Raw genomic sequence first — 24,096 nt, 5'->3', positions numbered from 1 at the left:
AACTTGTCTCAGAAATAACAGGACTTGATGCAAATTTGCTATATAGGTTTCATATAATTCTTACTGTTCTGAATTCCCATTATGAAATAGACAGTATCAAGTACCATACTTATGCAAAAGAAACTGCAATGTGTTATGTTGAGCTTTATAAGTGGTATAATATGCCCATGTCTGTACATAAAATGCTGATGCATGGAAGCCAAATAATAGATGAGTTATGTATACCTGTAGGTCAATCAAGCGTCTAAGGAAGCTTTAGAAGCCACTCTTAAACAATAAGAAAGGCTAGGTTACATCATACTTGCAAAATATCAAGAACTAGATCAAACACACACCTAATACACTGGTCACTTTTAATTTCAGACCCTATACTGGCTAGTTTAAAAAAGATTGAAAATCCTAAATCTAACAATTCTCTGCCTTTAGATGTAATGAATATGCTCAGACAGTCTGTTTATGACTATTAGCATTATTGTATTAGTAAAGTTGTGTATGAGATTATATAATTACAAAGGTGTAATGGTTTTCTGCACAAAATTGATGAGCCAAATATAGCCATTCAAAAAACTATTAAAATGCATTCACTGAAGGAATTACCCTTGATCTGGCAGCTCAACAATATTGTAGCTATTGTGTAATGCACCTATTAAGCAACAGATGGCAGTGGTGTGTGAGACCTCTTCAGTGTAGACAAACCTCCTCAGCATTGCAGCTGCATCATGTTTTCTTCATAATTGTTCGAGCCGTTTGAATGTTGGTCGACAATTTTGTTGAGCGGCACTCATATGGTAAAATTCATGGGTGGAGGAGTGGCTCAACAGAATTGTTGAGTTTGACTGTTGGTCCACAATTTTGTTGAGCTACCCTATTATGGTAAGACATATGGGTAGAAGAGTGTTTCAGAAAAGTGTTCAGTCATGGATGACTGTCATTTATCTGTTATTCACAATATTATATCTTCCTCAGGGTATACAATGGATCAGGCATTTTTCTATGGGACTAGACAGAAGGATCTGCAGCCAGTGGTGCCACATAGTCCAGAGTATTCTGATGATGGCCTGGATGATGATGATGTTGCTGATCCAGATTTTGATCCTCGTAATGATACAATTGAGAGTGAAGACACAAATGATGACCATAATATGCCAGCCCATCAAGAAAAAAGTTCTCCTTCACAGCAGCCAGCCAAACCACGTGCCAAAAGACGTAAAGTAGGTAGAGCAAATATTGTTGCAGTGGACCCTAGTCTTGAGCATCCTAATGAGCCTCTCTCACGAGAGCGACAGTGGAGGAAGAGGGATGTTGATAACATATATCCAACAGAAACTGAATTCACCAAGCCAGATGATCTCAAGACACCTTAACAATACTTTTCCCAGTTCTTTACACATGATATGGTTAGCCACATATCATACCATACAAACTTGTACTCAGTTCAGGTGTTGACTAACAGTATTCAAACAGATGACAGTGAAATCCAAAAGTTTCTTGCAGTGTTACTTTACATGGGCATATGTAATTTACCAGCAGCCGATGATTACTGGAGTGAGTTTCTGCATTACCCCATAGTTACTGATATCATGAGGTGTAAAAGATTCAAATGCCTGAAGTGATATGTACACTTCACAGATAATAATAATGCTCAGAACAATGAGGATAAATTTAGTAAGATTAGGCCACTTTTTGAAATGTTTCGTGAGCAATGCAAAAAAGTAGAAAGTAGTGTATTCCAAAGTGTAGATGAAGTAACGGTTCCTTATAAAGGTACACGAGCTGGAAAAGTGAGACAATTTTTGAAAAACAAACCACACAAATGGGGTTTCAAAATCTTTTGTAGGTCAAGCTCGTCTGGTATCATTCATGATCTGCTCTTGTACCAAGGTAACACTACCTTTTGTACTGAAGATTTGAATGAAAATGAGAAAATGCTATTGCTTGGGGAAAAAGTTATGTTAGTGTTGAGCAGATCTATTAGTGACCCCAAGTCATCTGTTGTATTTTGTGATGACTTTTTCACCAGTTACAAGCTAGTCAAACAGCTAGAATCTAAGATAGGTTTCAAATCCCTTGGTACAGTGAGAGAGAACAGAAATGGGGGTGCACGTCTGATGTCAGATAATGAACTGAAGAAGAAGAAGGGGAGAGGTCAGTATGATTTTAGTTCCTCAGAGAATGTGATTGCTGTTAAATGGCTTGACAACAAATGTGTAATACTGCTAAGTAATGCAGTAGGAGTTGAACCTGTAGGCTCTGTCAAAAGGTTTGACAATGAAAGTAAATCCAAAGTTGATATCCCTTGTCCCTCCATTGTCCTGGCTTACAACAAACATATGGGGGGGATTGAGCTCTCTGACATGCTAGTGGCTTTGTATAGGACACCACTCAGGTCACACAGGTGGTATCTTCCACTATTTGGCTACATTCCAGATGTTTCTACATCAAATGCTTGGATTTTGTACAAACGTGAAGCTGCAATGCTGAATGAGAAGGTCTTGCCATTGAAGAATTTTCGTTGTGAAATAGCCAGTACCTTGGTAAACAAGAAAGTAAATATTGGAAGACCGCTGTCTAGAAGCAGCACTCCAGGCAAGGGTAACACCATGAAAGCAAGAGCAAAAGTAAAAACTCCATCTGCTGACATTCGTTATGACTCCTTAGATCACTGGCCAATGCCAATGGGGTCAGAAGCTCAGTCAAGGGGACGTTGTGCTCACTGTTCCAACGGTGTATCTGGATTTAAATGCTCAAAATGTGATGTGTTCTTATGCTTAAAGAACAAGCAAATGTGCTTTGTTGAATATCATAAGTAGATTTCTATATATTTTCAACAATACAAATTATATGTATTTTTGTAGAAAATGAAGTTTTATTTAATTATGGAACTGTGATTTTTGTTGCTTTAATTTCTTAAGATATAAAAAAAATATATTATATCACAAAAATAGGTTTTTTATTTCTATATCCTACAGTAAGATGCTGTAATGATTATAATTTATCTTATATTATTTGTTTTTGTTTTGTTATCATTTGTCTGTCTGATTTTCATTTATTATTATGCGTCAATTTATTATTATTTACTATTTACCTGTTTATTATTTAACTATACCTATGCATTTATTTATGTATTTTAATTGTTATTTACATTATTATAGTTTTTATTTATTATTTTATTATTAATACGATTTTTTTTCACATCCGACCTAGATATGGACCAAAAGGTCTCCTGTCGGCATGCTCCGCCTTTGTAATCCTTTGTAGTGTAGGAATCATAGTATTTGGAGAAGTTTCCGTAAATGGTCAGCTCAACAAATTTGTGGAGCCTCTGAGCACAAGATTGTTACGGTAGATGGTTACTCAACAAAATTGTTGAGCCCCACAGCATGATATCTATTAGGTACACAGAAAAATGTCTTCAGTAAAAGTTTTTATTTACATCTCAAACAAGAAAAAGACCTGATTTTTTTTTTTTTTTTTTCACCCAAATTCTCCATGTGACCATTAAAGGGTTAAAGACATTGACAGATTGGAAAAAGTACAATGGCGAGCCACAAAAAACATTCCAAATATCAAAAATACATCATACAAAAACTGACTAAAACATATGAATCTGTTGACCCTAAAAAAGCGTAGACTCAGAGGTGACTTGATACAGGTCTTTAAGATGCTAAAGAGAATTGGCATCAAAAATGACAAAATTTTCACACAAATGAGAATCGGACAAGAAGTAATGGTCTCAAACCGTCGGGAAATAGATTTAATTTGAAAGTGGGTGGAAACAACTTTGCCAACCATGTAGTTAATGAATAGAACAAACTTTCCGCAGAGGCAGTGCAATGTAGTTCAGTTCGAAGATTTAAGATTCGTTTTAACACCTAAGCAAAATGCTGTAATGACTGCCACTTATTTTACATTGTTTGCTTGTTTGTTTATTATTATTTGCTTGATTTTTATCTATTATTAGTTGTATGTCAACTTATTATTATTCACTATTTACCTGTTTGTTTATCATGTAACTATACCTATGCATATATTTATTTCGTTTATTACTATTGATATCATTATAATTTTTATTTATTTAATATTATCATTTTTTCCGCATCCGACCTAGTTATGGATCAAAAGGTCTCCTGCCGGCATGCTCCTCCTTTGTAAAATACATTCCATTGTAACAAGAGATATGTGAGAAAGCTTTAGGAAAAGAAGGAAAAGACATTTTCTTGGGCCATTATGTATTTGGCTTATGACAGGGAAGGCACTGTTGGAGGTTTTGCAGATATATGGGATCGGGGGAAAGGTGTAAAAGGCACTCGAGGTTTACGAGAGCAGTAGGGCCTATTTTGAAATGGGAAATGGAGAGAGAGAGAGAGGTTTGAGGTAAATGTGAGACTGCATCAGGGATGTGTCATGGCCATTCAATGTGCACGTGGATGGGGTGGTGCGAGAGGTAAAGGCAAGGGTAATGGGCAGGGGCCTGGAGATGGTTAAAGAAAATGGTGAAAAGTGGGAAGTGAGCAGGTTGTTGCTCACTGATGACACTGTGCTTGTGGCAGGGTCAGAGGCGGGGTTAATTAAGGGTGGGTATGGTGGCGTTTGGGAATGCATGCAATAGGAGAAAGTTGGAGGTAAATGTGGGTAAAAGGTGATGGTGTACAAGGGGAGAGGATGACACCAATCTGGAAGTAAACATTAAAGGAGAAAGGCTGGGGGGAAGCACAGTAGACGGCAGCCTTAGGTACCTTGGCATCACATGTGCCAGATGAACGAGGAATGGAGGTAGAGGTAAATTGTAGATTGAGAGAGGCTAGTACATGTGTTAGGTGATTAAAAGGTGTTATGAGATGCAGGCATTTGGGAATGGATCCAAAAAGGAGATCATAGGAAGGGGTGGTTTTGCTGACAGTACTGTGTGGGACAGAGACACGGAATTTAGGAGAGGCAGAGAGGAAAAAGTTTAAACGTGTTTGAGATGAAATGTCTGAGAAGTATGATAGCGGTTACAAAATTGGGAAGCACATCCACAGCAAGGCACTTCATATATATATATATATATATATATATATATATATATATATATATATATATATATGCTAATAAGAACACGGGTACGTGTGTTCACTTATGCAAAGTAGACCACTTGGAAAAAGAAACTAACGAAGCAGAGCGCTTTCGTATATTACATCTTCAGTGCAACAAGTACTTGTTGCACTGAAGATGTAATATACGAAAGCGCTCTGCTTCGTTAGTTTCTTTTTCCAAGTGGTCTACTTTGCATATATATATATATATATATATATATATATATATATATATATATATATATATATATACACATATATACATATATGTATATATATACATATATATGTGTATATATATATGTATATATATATATATATACATGTAATATATATACATATATATACATATATATATACACATATGTATATATATATATATACATTTATATGTATATATATACATATATGTATATATATACATATATATATATATATATAATGTACATATACATATATATATATATACATATATGTTCCATGTATATATATACATGGAACATAAGATATATGTATATATATATATATATATATATGTATATATATACATGGAACATAAGAGAGGAAGAGAGAAAGAGCTTGAATGTGTTTGAGATGAAGTGTCTAAGAAGTATGATGGGGGTTACTAGGCTAGATAGAGTGAGAAATGAGGAGGAGAACAGGGGTGGAAAGGGAGTTGGGAGATAGGGTTGATGAAAGAGTATTGGGATGGTTTGGACACATGGAAAGAATGAGTGAAGACTAGTAAAAGAGGTATGGAAGCCAGATGTGGAGGGAGTGAACATAAGGGGACATCCTAGGATGAGATGGATGGATGGGGTGAAGGGGGCTTTTGGGGAAGAGGGGAATGTCTGTTGAGGAAGGACGGGAGAGGACAGACGACAGGGGTGAATGGAGAATGGTTGTATATGGAAGATGTTGTGATGCATGAGGTGGAATGGACGGGGGGATGAGGTAATATGTGTGAGCAAAATTTTGACGCAGCCCAAAGGGATTTCTCCCCGTCTTCTCCTTTATATGGGGGGACGGAGAGGGGGGGGGGTAGCCGATTTAATGAAGCGGCCTTGCTGTGGATGTGCTGTGTCTTGCGACACTGCTTCTGACCCAAGGCAGTGGACAAGGTGCAGGGATGACCCGTCATCCAGGAAGTGCTAAGATGGGAGGGAGGGTGGAGGGGTGTGGAGTGTTTTTGGGGTTGAAATGGGTGGGAATGATTTTATGCCTTTTCCTTTTTGGCTACCTCCCTAGTAAGGGGGAAAAAGCCTTGGTATATGTATGTATGTATATATATACATATATGTATATATATATATGTATATATATATATATATACATATATATATATACTTATATATATATATATATACAGTATATATATATATATACATGTATATATATATATATATATTATATATTTATATACATATATATTATATACATATATATTTATACACATGTATATATATATATATATATATATATATATATATATATATACATATATTTACATATAAATATATACATATATATATATATATGTATATATATATGTATATATATATATATATATATATATATATATATACATGCACACACACACACACACACACACACACACATATATATAAATATACATATATATATATATATGTATATGTATATATATATATATACATATATATACTTATGTATATATACATATATATATATATATATATATATATATATATATATATATACATGCACACACACACACATGTATATATATATATACATATATTTTACTTCCTTTGTCGGCTCTTGTGATGATGATATTTTTACGTTTGGAGAGATGTTCGACTGCCAATTTCAATCTTTTAGGTAAACCACTTTCTCCCTTAACACAGTCCATAATACTTTGCAAAAGGACTCCTTTTAAACACTGTAGGTCTTTGTCGTAATCATTGGCTGCCATGAATTGATCAAAACCCACAATGTAGTCCAAGGTATGACTTATGTCTGGTTTCATGGCAAAATTAACCCCTAAACCTAACACTTCTTGTTCGTATCTTGAGAGAGACTCATCCGAGAGGTTAGTTAGAGAGAACTTAGTCCTGTTAGCACTGTTATTGCATAATCAAATGAGTTTCTTGATAAGTCTATTTTTATGTTTTTCACTGACGTCAAGGGCTTTTCCAAGGGCCACCCTAGAAAGACATTTGTATGTAGGTTCACTACGGCACTGGATTGTTGACTTTGGATACATCTTATTTTCAAACTGGCTACACTTGAAGGAAATTTCGATAGCTGTTGCATCATCACCCCATCTTCACCGTGGCCACAAATACTTTCACATTGGTGGCAATGCGGTTGCCGACAAGTATCTTGGCTAACTTGCCATAATCAGTTTTGGAGATGCTGGAAATAGGGATTCCATCAAGGAGAGCTGTGTACTGAAAAACAAAGGAATAAACGTAAAGAAAAAAACAATTATTATAATAATAATGATAATAATAATAATAATGATGATAATAATAATAATAATAAAATAATAATAACTACAATAATAACTAATAATAACTATAATGATAATAATAATATTGATAATATAAGTAAAAAAATAGAAATAACAAAAATTATAATAAAGATAATAGAAAATTATAAAAATGATAATAGAAAATGAAAAAATACAAAAAAATTAATAAGTAATAATAATGAAAAAATGAAATGAAAAATAACAAAAACAAATCAAATAAAACGAAAAAATAAAACAAAAAATGATAACATTAGAAAACATTAATAAAAAAAAATATAAGAACAAAAATGATGAAAATAATTAATAATGAAATAAAAGTAGATAATAAAAAAAATAATTGATAAAATAAAAATCAGAAATATCAAAATAATTGATAATTAAAATGAAAATAATAAAAAATTATAAAGATTATAATAATAAAAATGAAAATAAATAATAATAACTTAAAATAATTAGTAATTCAAATGAAAAATAATTAATAGTAAAACTTATTCATTAGTAATAAAAATGAAAACAAGTAATCATAGCAATGACAATGATTAATAGAAATGAAAATAATAATGAAAATTAAAATAATGAAAGTTAATATAATAATGAAAATCTAAATAATCAATACAGAAAATGAAAATAATTGATAATGAAAATGAAAATAATGAAAATTAGAATGGTTAATGAAAATGACAATAATGAAAAAGAAAATAATGAAAATGATTAATAATGAAAATGAACATAATAAAAATAGTAATGAAAATAGAAATAAATAATAATGATTATGAAAATAACTAAAAATGAAAATAGTAATTAAAATGTGTAATAATGAAAATTGAAATAATGATAAAAATGAAAATAACTAATAATAGAAATTAAAATCTATATACTTATGAAAGTCTGATAATTTTGTTTGGCATCACGCTTACTTGCTTGAAACCGTCACCCAGCCACTCAGAAGAAGCGATATTACGTCACGACTGAGGATCAGCCAATCAGAAGAAGATATATGATGTCACGACTGAGGACCACCCAATCAGAAGAATAGATCAGAAGAAGAGATATGACATCACAACTGAGGACTAGCAAATCAGAAGAGACATGACGTCACGACATCAGCTCAGTGGGTCCTAAGGAACCCCAGCTCTGAGCGGGTGACGTCACGACTGCTAATTTTCCAATTTGCCAAATTTTTAATTTCCACTTTTCCGATTACATATTTTCTGACCATTGATATTTAAATTTTTCATAGTTATTATTTAAAAGTATAGCCAACTCTTGAATTAGCATTTATGAGGCATAATGAGTATATTAGAATATTACGTACTGTTCCAAGCAATGGCGACATGACGTCACAATCTCCTGCATTTCAAGTCACTGCCTTCGTCTACTGAATAGAGGTAAGAGCTCTAAATTATATTCAGTTTGGTGTAGAAACTTATTTTCTGTGATTTATACTATACGGTGATAGTGACATAGTATATCTATAATAAAGTTTATATTTATAAACGTTATTACTCGCTCAAGTCCCATGGGACTCCCTGAATGATAATGATCATAATGAGTGGGAGTGGGGTGACGAGACGTGACATAACATAAGCATGATTAATTAAGGAGGCTCTCCTTATCTAATTTCTTGAGAACGCCTGTATCCAGTTTACTTTCCTTCGAGAGAGCACGAGGACCGCACACAACTGGTAAGTCTTAAGCTAATAGTAACCTGCTTTAAAAAGAGGAGCCATTTAAGATTTTATTTGACCCAACGGGTCACGGGTGGTCTAGTAACTAATAAAAAATTAAAATTATAATAAAACCAAAAAAATAATAATAAAAATTAAAATAATAATAACAATAATAATCAGTAATAACGTAAATAATGAACACTAAGAATAAGAATAATGATAATTAATAGTAAAAAATAAAAAGATGATAATATTGATAAAAATAATGATAATAATAATAACAATAAAAACAATTATAGTAGTAATGATAAAAATAATATTGATAATAATATGTATATAAACACATACACAGTAATACGGACCACTCTGAGGAAATCGAAATCGGTCATGCTTTGACGGAAATGCAGCCCAGACTAGGCACCTTTAGCTCCCCGTTCTTATCATTATTATTATTTTCACCACCACTCCATCATCATCATTATCTTTATCATTGTTGTTGTCGTTAGTATTATTACTAGTATTATTATTGGAAATTATTACATAGCCGGTAACGCCCAGCCCCTGGGGCTATTCAGGTAGTTACGAGTCAAATAACCTATATGGCAGCGTGTGGATATTTAGCCGATAAGAATCCTCGATGGTGTAGATAGAGGCTGCATTCAAATTATGTTTACGTTCGAATGTTTTTAAAGAATCTGTGCAACAGCATTTACATCTATTTACTTAATTGATCTTCGGGAATTTATGGCCATTTATGTCCCGGGCCAATTCCTTTAGTGTATTACATGCCTTTTTTTTTTTTCTTTTTTTAATCTTGAGAAAATGTTTAAATTATTCATATCTAAGCCACTTTTTGGTCTCAAAACCCTAATTAGTTTCACATTTCATCCAAGTATCAGTGTATTATTACCTATTATCATTAATACTATTATTACTGCATCATCATTATTGTTATTATTATTATCATCATCATCATTATTATCAATATTATTATTGTTGTTGTTGCGAAATAAATCTGAATTTTCTATTATCATTATTCTACTCTATTTATTCATTTATTAATCTATTCACTTATTTTGTTTTAACTTACCTGTGTCGGACCTTCAACAATGGTGAGGCGATGGGCATCTCTCGGCTGAAAATCACACTGATCCCTCCATGGTCCCAACTGCCCCGTCGTCGGTTCCAAAGCACGGATGCCCACACGCCCAGTTCTGGCGTCACAACCAATCGCGAACACGTAACGGTCAGCGTCATCTCTAAAGTGGTACCCGAAGCCTCCTGGACGAGACCTGAAACGAGGAAAGCATGAGAGGATGTGCGGCATTGGAGAGATCTGTGACGTCATGTCGCGTACAAGGTCATCCCAGTAACTGGGCTACTTCTCCTCCCACATCCTCCCTCCAACCTCCATTCGAACAACAAGAAGGTGACCTCGCTTACAGAAATCTAGACTTGTCTACGAGCATTTCAACACTGACTATGTCTAATGTTCGTCTAGGTTTACAATATCTTGGTAGTGCATCATTCAGCTTTGCTATATTATATTATGACAGAAAACCAATTTGATATTTGGAGATTTGAAAAATAGAATATTGTAACAGAAGTCGTTTTCACTCGAACGAACGAACTCCCAATTGCCGGCGTTGGCAGTCAAGCCCGTGGAAGCCCAGTGTGATGACACTCTAAAGAAGCCCCCTTTTCTCAATATTTTCTCATGTTATATCATATGGAACATTCAGGCTATACCACACTGCTGTGCGAGTTGTTATTGAATGATTTTGGATACAGAGGGAAAAGGGGAAGGGAAGGTTACTTAGGAAAACAATGGTGTGATTAAACCTAGATATGTATTTAAAAAAATGTAGTCGAAGAATTGAACCGAGTGAGACGACATTCACAAGCTGACAAATTATGTTTTATTTGAATTTATTGTTTCTGGCCCTCCTTGAAAAGAGAACAATGTGGATGCTCGTGCGGAGCTGTCGACTGGGAGACAGTTACGATCTATAATAACGACAATGTGAGCAACAACAACGTACCTCTTAGGTTCCGTGCGTTGGACCTTTACGTGCGTCGTGTAATGGGCCTCGTGATCATGTGGCAGGTCAAACCAGACATTCTTCCAATAAGGCACCACTCTATGCTCATTCTTTACAACAACAATCGATTCATCAGCTGCTGCTTCTTTAGGTGTTGTATTTCCCGCTCTCTTTTCTCCGTTTTCTTTTTCTCCTCCAACGGCGCCAGAACTGCTGTTCGCCTCACCCAGCTGATGCGAAAGAGTTTCCGCTGATGGTTCGGACGCCCCCAGCGTCGACAGGGGACCCTGCATCTGTCATAGGGACACAGTAAATAAGTAACCAAGAAGAAGAGAGGGGAAATAGTGGGGGGGGGGGGGAGGTGTCAACATTATTTCAATTGGACACCTGGCGACTGGGAATGTTGCCTCATTCTTTCGTAAACCTGTGACAGGTCAAAACGGACCTTCCAACTAAAACAAACCTTCTTGTTAGAACTCGTATTCCCCGCTCTCTTTTCTCCCTTTTCCTTTCCTTCTCCAGAACTGGCGCCAGAACTGCTGTTTGCCTCACCCAGCAGTCGCCGAAGAGTTTCCGCTGATGATTCGAACGCTCCTAGTGTCGACATGGGACCCTGCATCTGTCATAAGGATACAACATATAAGTAGATCAAAAGAAAAGGGGGGAAATAGTGTTTAAGGGGTAACATTATTTTTATTGGATACCTGGGGACTGGGAATATTGCGTCATCCTCTTGTAAACAGTTTCGTCGTCATGAAAATGGGTTTTAGAAGGTCCTAGCACTGCGCGGACAAATACTCACAAGACAATTGCTCATACCTTTAGCTGAAAAAGCGACAAATGCTCACAAATTATTCTTTATGTTTCTTATTGTGAATAACATACATATCAATCTTTAAAGAAACTGATCATTCAACAAATATTGATTCATTTCCCAATACTTGTAGCTTTTTACAGTACCACAACATTATCATATGGATCCAGTTGCACTATCAGTCTTTATTCCAGAGGGGTGCAATGTCGATATCAGTGCGCAGACCCTACGAAGAGCTTCAACCGATGTCCAGAATGAAGGAGGAGGATGTCCTACTAATGATGGAAATGATGTGTTCCATCCTTCTCAACTCTGTTGTTCGTTCGTGTTTGTCCTTCAAGAGAGGCCTGATGAACGTTCCAGGCAGGAACGTCGAAGCGGGCTGGAGTGTGCCCCACGCGTAGAGGAGGTAGTGGAGTATCTCGACGGACTCGTGGTGGCTGGACTTGGCGGAAGGTACCAGTGACGTATGTCGCTTCAAAGTAGCAAGCTAGGTCCTCCAGGCCTTCGGGTATTCTGTTCTTGAGGTACGACCGCATGCCTTCCTGGTCCTGGCTGGTCTGGGGCTCTAAAGCCGAAGCGCTTCACATCCTCAACCTGTGCGGTTCAGCTCGGTCTGGCTCAAGTTTTGAAGTTTTCTCCACGTTCTCTCCAGCCTTGCGTGGTGACATGAGGTCCTAGTAGGTACTGCTGATACCGACTGAATGGCTGCCAGCTCAAAGTCGGTGACTAAGAGCCTGGGGTCAGGAAAGATTGTCCGACATTTCTTCCATTTTGTCGACCACAACTTGCAGCAGTTCTTGGCCAGCCCGAGCCCTCTTTCCTGGGAGGGAGGGAGGAAGGCATCAACGCAAGAGGACCTCGTATGACGTAAGTTATTCAAAGATGCTTGGACTGATGGAGCAATTGCCGTCCATTCACCAGGTGTCAGCTTGTGCGACATGTCGCAGTTGCTCCTCGGATGCATAGACCACAACGCGTTGTCGTTCCTCTGGACCTGAGTCATGGATGAGGAAGGGCCTCGGAGCTGCTCCACCAGTTTGTGTCCAGTCCTCTGTGATGACTAGGTCCCGAAGTGATGCAGGGTCCTCAGGAAGACACCCACGCCGTTGTCGTTGAAGATCTCTCATGACAATGTTGGCACGGACCTCCTCAGTGGCTTGTAGCAGAGCTTGACTCAGAAGTTGGTTTGGACGACTAACTGATTGCTTTGCTTGTGTCTTCATTATAGTTCTTAGCTTGGTGACTTGTATCCCAGTCCTGGTTGATGTTCGATCTTGGGTTTTCATAGTCGTCATCAGTAGTGAGACCTCCCTTAACTATGAATTATGACATCCTTATATATAGCCAAAATAGTTGTTTACCCTATACAGGAACTGGGAAAGGTACTCAACACACAGCATATAGTGAACTGCTCTATTACCTACGATCCTTTGAAAATAACAATGGGAACAAATATTTGAAAAAAAAAAATGTGTGAGCATTTGTCTCTTTCTCAACTAAGGATGTGAGCAATTGTCTTGTGAGTATATATCCAGTGAGCATTTGTGGCTAATGTAATTTAACACAAGTGAATGCAAGGTTATGCAAATAGGTAAACATAACAGTAGTACAATTACAAGTTATTTGGAAATTCGTTAACAAAAGTGGATAGTGAAAAGGATATCGGCATGATTATCAGTACACATACCATACATACATATACCAAAGGCCTTTTCCCCCTTACACGGGAGGTAGCCAAAAGACGAGGCATAGAAACCACTCCCTCCCATTCCATCCCCTACATACTCCACTCCCCTCTACTCTCTTCCCTCCCCCTTATCTTGGCCCCTCCTGGATGACGGGTCATCCCTGCATCTTGTCCACTGCCCTGGGTCAGAAGCAGTGTCGCAAGACACAGCACACCCCCTCATACATCACAGCATCATCCACACACAGCCATTCTTCACTCACCCCTATCTTCAGTCCTCTCCCGTCCTTCCTCAACAGACATTCCCCTCTTTTCCAATGCCCCTTTTACCCCATCCATCCATCTCATCCTAGGACGTCCCCTCATGTTCACTCCTTTCACCTCTGCCTTCCACACCTCCTTTACTAGTCTTTCTTCACTCATTCTTTCCATGTGTCCAAACCATCCCAATACTCTTTCATCAACCCTATCTCCCAACTCCCTTTCCACCCCTGTTCTCCTCACCTCCATTTCTCACTCTATCTAGCCTAGGAACCCCTATCATACTTCTCAGGCATTTCATCTCAAACACATCCAAACTCCTCTTCTCTTCCTCTCTTATGGTCCATGTTTCTGCCCCATACAGTGCTGTCGGCACAATCACTCCTTCATAAAATATCCTATTAGCATCCATTCCCAAATGTCTATTTCTCATTACACTTTTTAATCCCCCAAGGCAATTACTTGCTTCTCTCAATCTACATTCTACCTCCACCCCCCACTCCTCCCTTTCCTGCCACATTCGCACCCAAGTATCTAAAACTATCCGCTTCCTCCAGTCTCTCTCCCTTAATACTCACTTCCAGCCTGCTGCCACTCTCTCCCCTTGTGCATCTTATCACCTTACTTTTACCCACCTTCAACTTCCTTCTTTCACACACCTTCTCAAACTCTGTCACTAACTTCCTCAATCCCTCCTCTGATCCTGCCACAAGTGCAGTGTCGTCAGCAAACAACAACTGGCTTATCTCCCACTTTTCTCCATTTTCTTTAACCATCTCCAATCCCCGACCCACCACCCTTGCATTCACCTCTCGCACTATCCCATCCATGTAAAGATTGAACAGCCAGGGCGACATAACACATCCCTGACGAAGTCCCACCTTTACCTCAAACCACTCACTCTCTCCATTTCTAATCCTAACACAAGCTCTACTACTCTCGTAAAAACTCTTGACTGCTCAAATCATCTAAGCAGTGTATTTCAGCCTCTGAGAAAGCAAATAATTCTAGGACTCATTGCGCGATCTTTTGACTTCAAAAGTCCAGCCCTCATTAACAAGCTATATAAATCGTTAGTTTGTCCACATTTGGAATATGCTGTTTCCGTATGGTCACCGAATCTTAATAAAGACACTGGCAGATTGGAAAAAGTACAAGGGCGAGCCACAAAAATGATTCTAAATATCAAACTAAATCATACGAAAATCAACTAAAACATATGAATCTGTTTTCCCTAAAAAAGCGTAGACTGAGGTGAATTGATATAGGATAAAGGGAATTAATAACATCAATAGTGATAAAATTTTCACACTGAATGAGAATCGGACTAGAAATAATGGTCTCAAATTGTCAGGAAATAGATTTAATTTGGAAGTGGGTAGAAACAACTTTGCCAACCTTGTAGTTGATGAATGGAATAAACTTCTTGTAGAGGCAGTGCAATGTAGTTCAGTTCGAAGATTTAAGATTCGTTTAAATAAGCACTTAGGCAAGATTCTGTAATGACTGCCATTTATTCTATATTATTTGTTTGGTATTATTTGTCTGTTTTTATCATTATTTGATTGATTTTCATGTATTATCATTTATCTGTCGCTTTATTATTATTTACTATTTACCTGTTTGTCTATTATCTAACTATACCTATGCATTCATTTATCTTAATGTCATTTATATTATAATCAATTTTATTCATTTATCATCATTATATATATATATATATATATATATATATATATTTTTTTTTCATCCGACCTAGTTATGGACCAAAAGGTCTCCTGTTGGCATGCTCCTCCTTTATGATGCTTGTGAGCATTTGCCATGGACTCTCCACGCTAAATTTTTAGAACTGTTGATTTCTAATCCCCATGTCTCATTCAGATAATCTTTTGCCCAGTTAAAATGGACAAGCTAAAGTAAAGGTTGTCGACATGACAAACTTTAAAAATGCGACGACACCTTTCTCCTCTTTCGTTGCCGCTTGTATTATTATTTCCAGACCTTGGTTGATACCTCCAGTTATTACGAGGGTTTCTTATTTTCTAGGTCGGGAACTAACAACTTCAGACGGACAATCTTGAATGTATTCTGAAGGTTTGTTTTGACCCTGCCGTGATGTGACTTACCAGGTAGCAGACATTACGTCATATCGCACGTCTTTACTAAACTGAAGCGTTACGTCATCTCGGTGGAATACAATTTGAGATTGATCTAATTTGAGGAAACATGTTTTATTCTATTTGCTCGTATCATTTGGCTGTATGTGAGCTCGTTCCTTTGTTATTTTCTTGAGCATTCGTTATGCACCCAATTCTTCTCGATTACTCTCACCGAGATTCTCAACCATGTAGACAACAAAACTATCATGTGATAAGTCCTCTTTTACTCCTCGATATTTTCCGTCTACAGTACTTCATAATAGCAATCAAAATACGCAAATGCTTAAAAAAGACATAGAGCTAATGAATAGTATTTACCTGCATTTGGAGAGCAACTCGATTTCTATTCAAGCGAAGTGACTTCTGCAGGAGCAAATCTTCAACAGCACCGAGGGAGGAAGTTCTCTCCACGACCTTATTTTGTTCCTCATTTTCGCTGATGTGACGCTGGACCATGGAAAGCGTTTCACTAAGAGGACTGATTAGATTTTGAGCCATTTCCTTAACGTCTTGTATGGCCGCCTCGATACTGACCAAACACTCATAGAAACCTTGTCCGTCGAGGCTGTACTTGGACAAAATGAGGCTTTTGGCCTGTGAGTGCTCAAGCACCTGGTGCTTCAGGTCCTGGTGGAACGGCCTGCACTCGGGACACATGTCCTGGCGACATTCTGCACACCACAGAGAGAATGCCTGTCCTCCGTGGATGGGGCAATTGCCCGAATGTGGCTCTTCCTCCTCCTCCTCCTCCTCCTCCTCCTCCTCCTCCTTTGTGAGATCTCCGGTGGGAATGTTGTCCACATCTCTGTGGTATTCTTCCTTTCTGCACTGGAAACAGGACACTATACCGCCGTTCAAACTGTGGACTTTCCGCAGACAAGGGAGACAAAAGGAATGGCCACACGACAGCACTCGTGGTCGTCGATCCTCGTCGAATTTGTTAAAGCAACTGGGGCAATTCATCCTGGAAAAGGCGAGAAAAAGAAATATATAAATATATATAAAACATTACCCATGGTATACACATACATCATCAAACAACTACATCATTAATAGACACACACACACACACACACACACACACATGGGATGGGCGAACTGTGTGTACATGGACCTGGAGAGGGGCTTTGGTAAAGTACCTCACAGTCTACTTGTGTGAAATTGGAACACACGTCAGAGAACTGAGAGGAGGGAGGCCAACTACTCCATTGGGTCAAATATCTTTCGAAGGGAAGACAGTGGTGAAGGATAAGATGTCAAGATGGAGAGGAGTAACGAGGGGAGTTCCACTAGGTTCAGTGATTGGAGCTCCAATAATGTTTCTTGTCGATGTCAATGGTATGATGGAAGGTACAACAAGCTGTGCCAACGTGTTTGCAGGTGACGCCAAAAGCATGAGGGGAATAAAAAAACAAAAAAACAACAACAACGGCGAGATCTGCACTGCTTTAAAAACATCTAGGCACTATTTTTTGCATGGATACAAGAATGAGAAATGAAGTCCAGTACCAAAAAATGCAAAGTACTGGAAATGGGCAGCAACAGTGGCAAAAGACCATCTCTAAAACATTCCTTGGGAAGTGAACCAGGTACAAAAACAAAAGAGGAAAAATACTTGGGAGTGCTGACGACAAACCTATGAGCAGAACTGTGGGAGAGACATACGGATTGCTGCACAAGATTGAACTGGCTTTTCACTATATGGAAGAACAGTTGATGGAAAATAAATGAATAAATAAATAAATAGATAAATAAAATCCCTGACATGTCCAAGACTGGGATATGCATCCATTGGTGGTATGGTCCCCACACAGAGTGAGTGAAGGATACAAAGAGGACCAAGATGATACAAACAAAAAGCAGGAACCAAACTGGTCGCCAGCCAGCCAGCCAGTCTCTCCTCATAATTATGAGGAGAGACTAAAAGCAGTGGGTCTGCCAACTTTGAAAGACCGAAGCAAGAGAAAGAGGTGACGTGATCACAGTGTTCAGGTCACTGAAGAGGGTAGATTGCACTGGCAGAGGGGATCTCCTGATTAAATATGGCAGGGCTTTAGGAACTCATGGGAACAAACTAAGAAGGACCATATGTACAGATCATGTTAAGGAATACAAATTTCCATATAGATGCATTAGTAAAACTTGCAATAGCTTTGAAGACAATATAGCCCAAACTGGAACAATACATGAACACAAATCAAAATATTATAACTGGAAATCAAGGATATAGATCAAGTTGGAATTGTACAAGAATTTGAGGCTTGGTGTCACAACTTTGAGAGTAGGAGACAGGACCCAATGAACAACTAGGGGAATACAGCACACATAGCATAAAATACATTAAAAACCTGTACCTGAACAAAAATAAGAAAATCTAAGTCAACTAGTACAATTAATTTGAGTTTAGAATATGTTGAATAGCAACTCTTTTCACAAAATCATCACGAACTACATGACGTTACTAATATATGTGTATATATATATATATATATATATATATATATATATATATATATATGTGTGTGTGTGTGTGTGTGTGTGTGTGTGTGTGTGTGTGTGTGTGAATTAACATATTTGAGATTGGCTTTTTTTTGTCACAGTATGTAAGCATGCTGGTTTGTAAAACAGAAAATATATTCGGTGTGAGATCGTGTGCGAAAGCACAATAAACAAACAAAAACTTAAAAATACAAATAAAAACAAGTGAGTAAACAAATCAAACAAACAAATTAATAGATAAACTACGCTAAAACAAGCTATGCATGTCCACTATTCAAAATATGTGCATTCGATGTGGAGGTAAAATTCAGATTGAGAGAAGCAAGTAAATACCTTGGTGGATTAAAGAGTATCATGAGAAAGAGGCATTTGGGAGAAGATGCAAGGAGGAGATTTTATGATGAAGGGGTGATTGTGCCGACAGCACCGTGCGGGGCAAGGACATTGGAATTTAAGAGAGGCAGACGTCCTTGAGGATAGGCTACGTACTTGTAAGAGCACACTTACTTTAGAAAATATTATTATATTACCATTATTATTATTATGATTATAGCTATCACTATAATCATCATTACTATTACTATTATTACTCTTAGTATTATCATCATCACCACCTTTTTCAGCCTTGTCCTTGAGAAGACTTCCTACTGCGAGATCAGACGCCTACATTCTGGAAGTTTCCACCAAGCAAAACCTGCCCTCACAGGATGTGGGCCGCCTCTACATTTACGACTTTAGCGAATGTCCACTTTCGAGCTGAGGAGCACTGATCCGCACCTTAAACTGTCCAAAGATCAGGATTGTCCAGGTAGACAGACAAAGAATCAGAAGAGACCTTATGTCACAACTGTGACTCAGTTGCGTGCCGGGATTGCCAAATTCTGAACACAGTATTATTGTACAGGGACCTCAAAATAATTGCTGTCCTAACAAAATGATGGTACCCTTATTAAAGAAATATCGTACATTTTGAGATCTAATATCTATCCCTTGAGGTAAATAAAATGTGCACTCGATGCGTCATTTCGGATTCGATCGAACCACTCATTCGATATATATATACACATGTATATATATATATATATATATATATATATATATATATATATATATATATACATACATATATATATATATATATATATATATATATATATATATATATATGTATATATACACACACACACACACATGTATATATATAGATATATATATATACAGATATACACATATATATACATATATATACATATACATATATATATAAATATATATATATATATATATATATATAAACAATTAATATAAAAATATTTGTAAGCGGCTTTGAGAGAGGGAAAGAATTATAACGTCGTATATATAATTGCGAATAAAGTGAGTGAGTGAGTGCGTGAGAGAGGGAGGGAGGGTGGGAGGGTGGGAGGGAGGGAGGGAGTAGGAGAGTGTGGGGGGAAGGGAGGGCATTCCGAACAAATGACTTGGCAATCCGCGCTCTGGAAAGGGAAGGTACAAAAGGTCGCTGTCAGTGGTGTGATTACGTGTTAATTGCCAACAAAATGGCCGCCAGCGCCCAGACAATATGGCCGCCCGACGTCCTCAGCTGTGCAAAAACCAGGTTCGAGCCGAGCGAAATCGTTTTCACCTAATGTAAGGTCGAGAAGGGGGCGGGAGGAAGGGGGAGGGGGGAAGAGCCAAACACGTGACGTCATTCAATGACGTCATGTTGATGGCGTCATTTCTGTGACGTCACTGCAGGGTCATCTTATAGCAATATGGATGGGGTTAGGGAAGGGGTATCTTTTGACATTGCACAGTTAACTGTGTTAGTTACGGCCTAAACTGGATTAGTAACTATATATATACCGGTTTATATGAGAGAGAGAAATTCGCTAGTAACAGCGACATCAATCTAATCTGTGAAGGTGATCTTATGAGTGCCAGATAGCGGTGGGTTCGAATTCTGCATGCTAATGTCATAAAAATTATCATATATATATATATATATATATATATATATACATATATATATATATATATATATATATGTATATATATGTTACAACCTAACTAGATTATATTTTGGTTTAAGTTAACTAAACCCCATTCCTTATCAGCCCTGATCCCTTTTAAGAAGAAAAGAAAAAAAAAAAATCAAATCTTTCGAGCGACACAGCCTTTGTAAGCGACCCTACAAAGGTTTCTGGAATGTCAGCAGCATGTCCGTCACATGTTTGTGATATATTCATAACAAGTCCGTCACATGTTTGTGACATGTTCGTAACAAGTCCGTCACGTAACCGTAACGTCTTCGTAAAATGTCCGTGACAAGTTTGTAACGTCTGTGTAGCGCATCTGTAACGTGCATGTAACACCACCGTATCACTTTTGTAACATGAGTGTAAAAAGGCCGTAACATTTCTGTAACGTGTATGTAACATGTCCGTAACATGTATGTATCGTATATTTCACTCTTCTTCCGTAACAAGTCTGTGACATGTGTCTAACGTGTCTGTAACATGCCCGTAACATGTTTGTAACATGTATCTCTCTCTCTCTCTCTCTCTCTCTCTCTCTCTCTCTCTCTCTCTCTCTCTCTCTCTCTCTCTCTCTCTCTCTCTCTCTCTCTTTCTACGCCACAATGGAGAAATGTGTGTGTGTGTGTGTGTGTGTGTGTGTGTGTGTGTGTGTGTGTGTGTGTCTGTGTGTGTGTGTGTGTGTGGGTGTGTGTGTGGGTGTCACCGAATCTCATTAAAGACATTGACAGACTGGAAAAAGTACAACGGCGAGCCACAAAACTGATTCCAAATATCAAAAATAAATCATACGAAAATCGACTTAAGCACATGAATCTGTTTTCCCTAAAAAAGCGTAGACTCAGAGGTGACTTGATACAGGTCTTTAAGATTTTAAAGGGAATTGACAACATCAAAAGTGACAAAATGTTCACATTGAATGAGAATCAGACAAGAAACAATGGTCTCAAACTGTCCGGAAATAGATTCAATTTGGAAGTAGGTAGAAACAACTTTGCCAACCGTGTAGTTAATGAATGGAATAAACTTCCTGCACAGGTAGTGCAATGTAGTTCAGTTCGAAGCTTTAAGAATCATTTAGATAAATACCTAAGTAAGATGCTGTAATGATTATAATTTATGTTATATTATTTGTTTTTGTTTTGTTATAATTTGTCTGTCTGATTTTCATTTATTATTAGTTATATGTCAATTTATAATCATTTACGATTTACCTTTTTGTTTGTTATTCAACTATACCTATGCATTTATTTATGTATTTTATTTGTTATTTTTGCATTATTATAGTTTTTATTTATTATTATGATTTTTTTTTTTTTTTTTTTTTTTTTTTTTTTTTGCATCCGACCTAGATATGGATCAAAAGGTCTCCTGTCGGCATGCTCCGCCTTTGTAATCCTTTGTAATCCTTTGTGTGTGTGTGTGTGTGTGTGTGTGTGTGTGTGTGTGTGTGTGTGTGTGTGTGTGAGGGTCTGCGTATGTGTTCGATTGTGTTCGTGTACGTGTGTGTGTGTGTGTGTGTGTGTGTGTGTGTTTACCTAGTTGTATTTACCAAGTTGTATTTTGCTGAAAGGGGAGCTACGCTCGTGGTGTCCCGCCTTTGTATTTCGCGGTGTCTAGTTTGCTCTTAACCTCATGGATGGTTTTGGCACACAACGTTATTGTCATTTCGTCCAGTTTGTTCCAAGTGTGTGTCCACCACTCTATTATGTGGAAAACCGTTTTTCTTCAGATCTCTTCTGTAGCTATGTCTTTTTTTTTTTCTTCTTTCTTTCTTTCCATGTCCTCCTCCTCTTGTGCTTCTCTTGTCCCAGTTTAGTAAGTCCTCTCTATCGAGTATCTCTGTGCCCTTCATGATTCTGTAGATGGTCAGTAGGTTACCTGTGTGTGTGTGTGTGTACCTGTGTATGTGTGTGTGTGTGTGTGTGTGTGTGTGTGTGTGTGCGTGCATGCGTGCGTGTGTATGTGCGCCTGTGTGCGTGTGTATTTGGGTGTGTGTGTGTATATATGTGTATTTGTGTGTATATTTATGTGTATTTGTGTTTGTGTGTGTATTTGTGTATTCACCTCGGATCTGCTGCAGCCTCTTTTCGAGACAGCCAGACACCACCCTACGGCAGTGAGCTCAGAGCTCATTATTAGCAGATCTCTGGGTAGGTCTGAGACCACTCACACTCCACACACCGGGAATGCAAGGTCACAACTCCTTGACTAACGTCCCGTACCTACTCGCTGCTAGGTGAACAGGGGCTACACGTGAAAGGAGACAAACCCAACTTGTCTCCGCCCGGCCGGGGAATCGAACCCCGGTTCTCCGGCTTGTGAGGCCAGTGCCTTACCAATCCGCCACCGGATGTGTGTGTGTGTGTGTGAAAGAGAGAGAGAGAGAGAGAGAGAGAGAGAGAGAGAGAGAGAGAGAGAGAGAAAGAGAGAGAGAGAGAGAGAGAACATGATATTTGGACATGTGCATTGCTGTTTGTGTCTCTCCCTGTCCATGAGCGTTTGTTTCCGTGTGTACGTGCACCTGTGTGTACATGCGTGTATGTGTGTGCGTGTGTGTGTTTGATTCAACTTAGTGTGTATGTATATTCACCACGGTCTTGGATCACCTGTTGGACTCATGATCGACAGCTACTACCCTCCCGGAAGAGAGCTCAGAGCTCAGAGCTGTAACCTTATACGCACACACACACACACACACACACACACACACACACACACACACACACACACACACACACACACACACACACACACACACACACACACAACATCTCGGCCATGAGAGTTGGAGTAACGACCCGCAGCGTTGTGATACTGAAATTATTTCAGGCCTGGGCGGGATTCAAACCCGGACCGCCGTGGTGGCAGCCGGGAACTCTACCATCGCGCCACAGAGTACTGTGTATGTGTGTGTGCGTGTATGTGTGTGTGTATGCATATATGAATGTACACGTACATGTATATATACTAGGCTTACGTACACGACTATGCATATTGGCATACACATCCATGTACTTGTTGAAGCACGCTCACTTTTTGTCTATATACATTTTTTCTTGTCCATGTACCTACGCAAATACACAGAAATGCCGTATCTATGCACACCTGACATTTCCCCCGTAAGCTTCATACATACACCAAACGCACGTCTGAATACACTTCACCTATCATGTTCCCCCATCGCACCAAGAATTCATGAAAAAAAGTAAAAAAAAAAAAAATTGATATTGAGTGTATATATGCATGCGTGTACCTCTAGGATGGGTTTATATAAACATATTGATTTCGTCATCGGGGATTTGGTAGTTAAGATAAAGCCACCCCTAAACAAAACC

The 24,096-nt window shown here is 38.0% G+C and overlaps 1 protein-coding gene across 1 annotated transcript in view; it reads right to left on the bottom strand.

Annotated features, from left to right (window-relative positions):
* Positions 1 to 6,811: 6,811 nt before the first annotated feature.
* The window catches only part of LOC143031189 (uncharacterized), a 41,259-nt gene continuing 23,974 nt past the window's right edge, over positions 6,812 to 24,096 (bottom strand). The window contains exons 2-6 of the mRNA XM_076194723.1: positions 16,545 to 17,190; positions 11,766 to 11,921; positions 11,303 to 11,595; positions 10,351 to 10,552; positions 6,812 to 7,507 (exon numbers count right to left, since the gene is read on the bottom strand). Of these exons, the coding sequence (XP_076050838.1) occupies positions 7,373 to 7,507; positions 10,351 to 10,552; positions 11,303 to 11,595; positions 11,766 to 11,921; positions 16,545 to 17,189 (1,431 nt within the window). The 5' untranslated portion in view covers position 17,190 and the 3' untranslated portion in view covers positions 6,812 to 7,372. The remainder of the gene's footprint in view (positions 7,508 to 10,350; positions 10,553 to 11,302; positions 11,596 to 11,765; positions 11,922 to 16,544; positions 17,191 to 24,096) is intronic.

Source organism: Oratosquilla oratoria, chromosome 12, assembly GCF_046742065.1.
Source record: "Oratosquilla oratoria isolate Oo_2021 chromosome 12, ASM4674206v1, whole genome shotgun sequence".
Taxonomy (NCBI): Eukaryota; Metazoa; Arthropoda; class Malacostraca; order Stomatopoda; family Squillidae; genus Oratosquilla; species Oratosquilla oratoria.
Note: the sequence above shows the minus strand (reverse complement) of the source record. Positions and strands in the feature narration are given on the sequence as shown.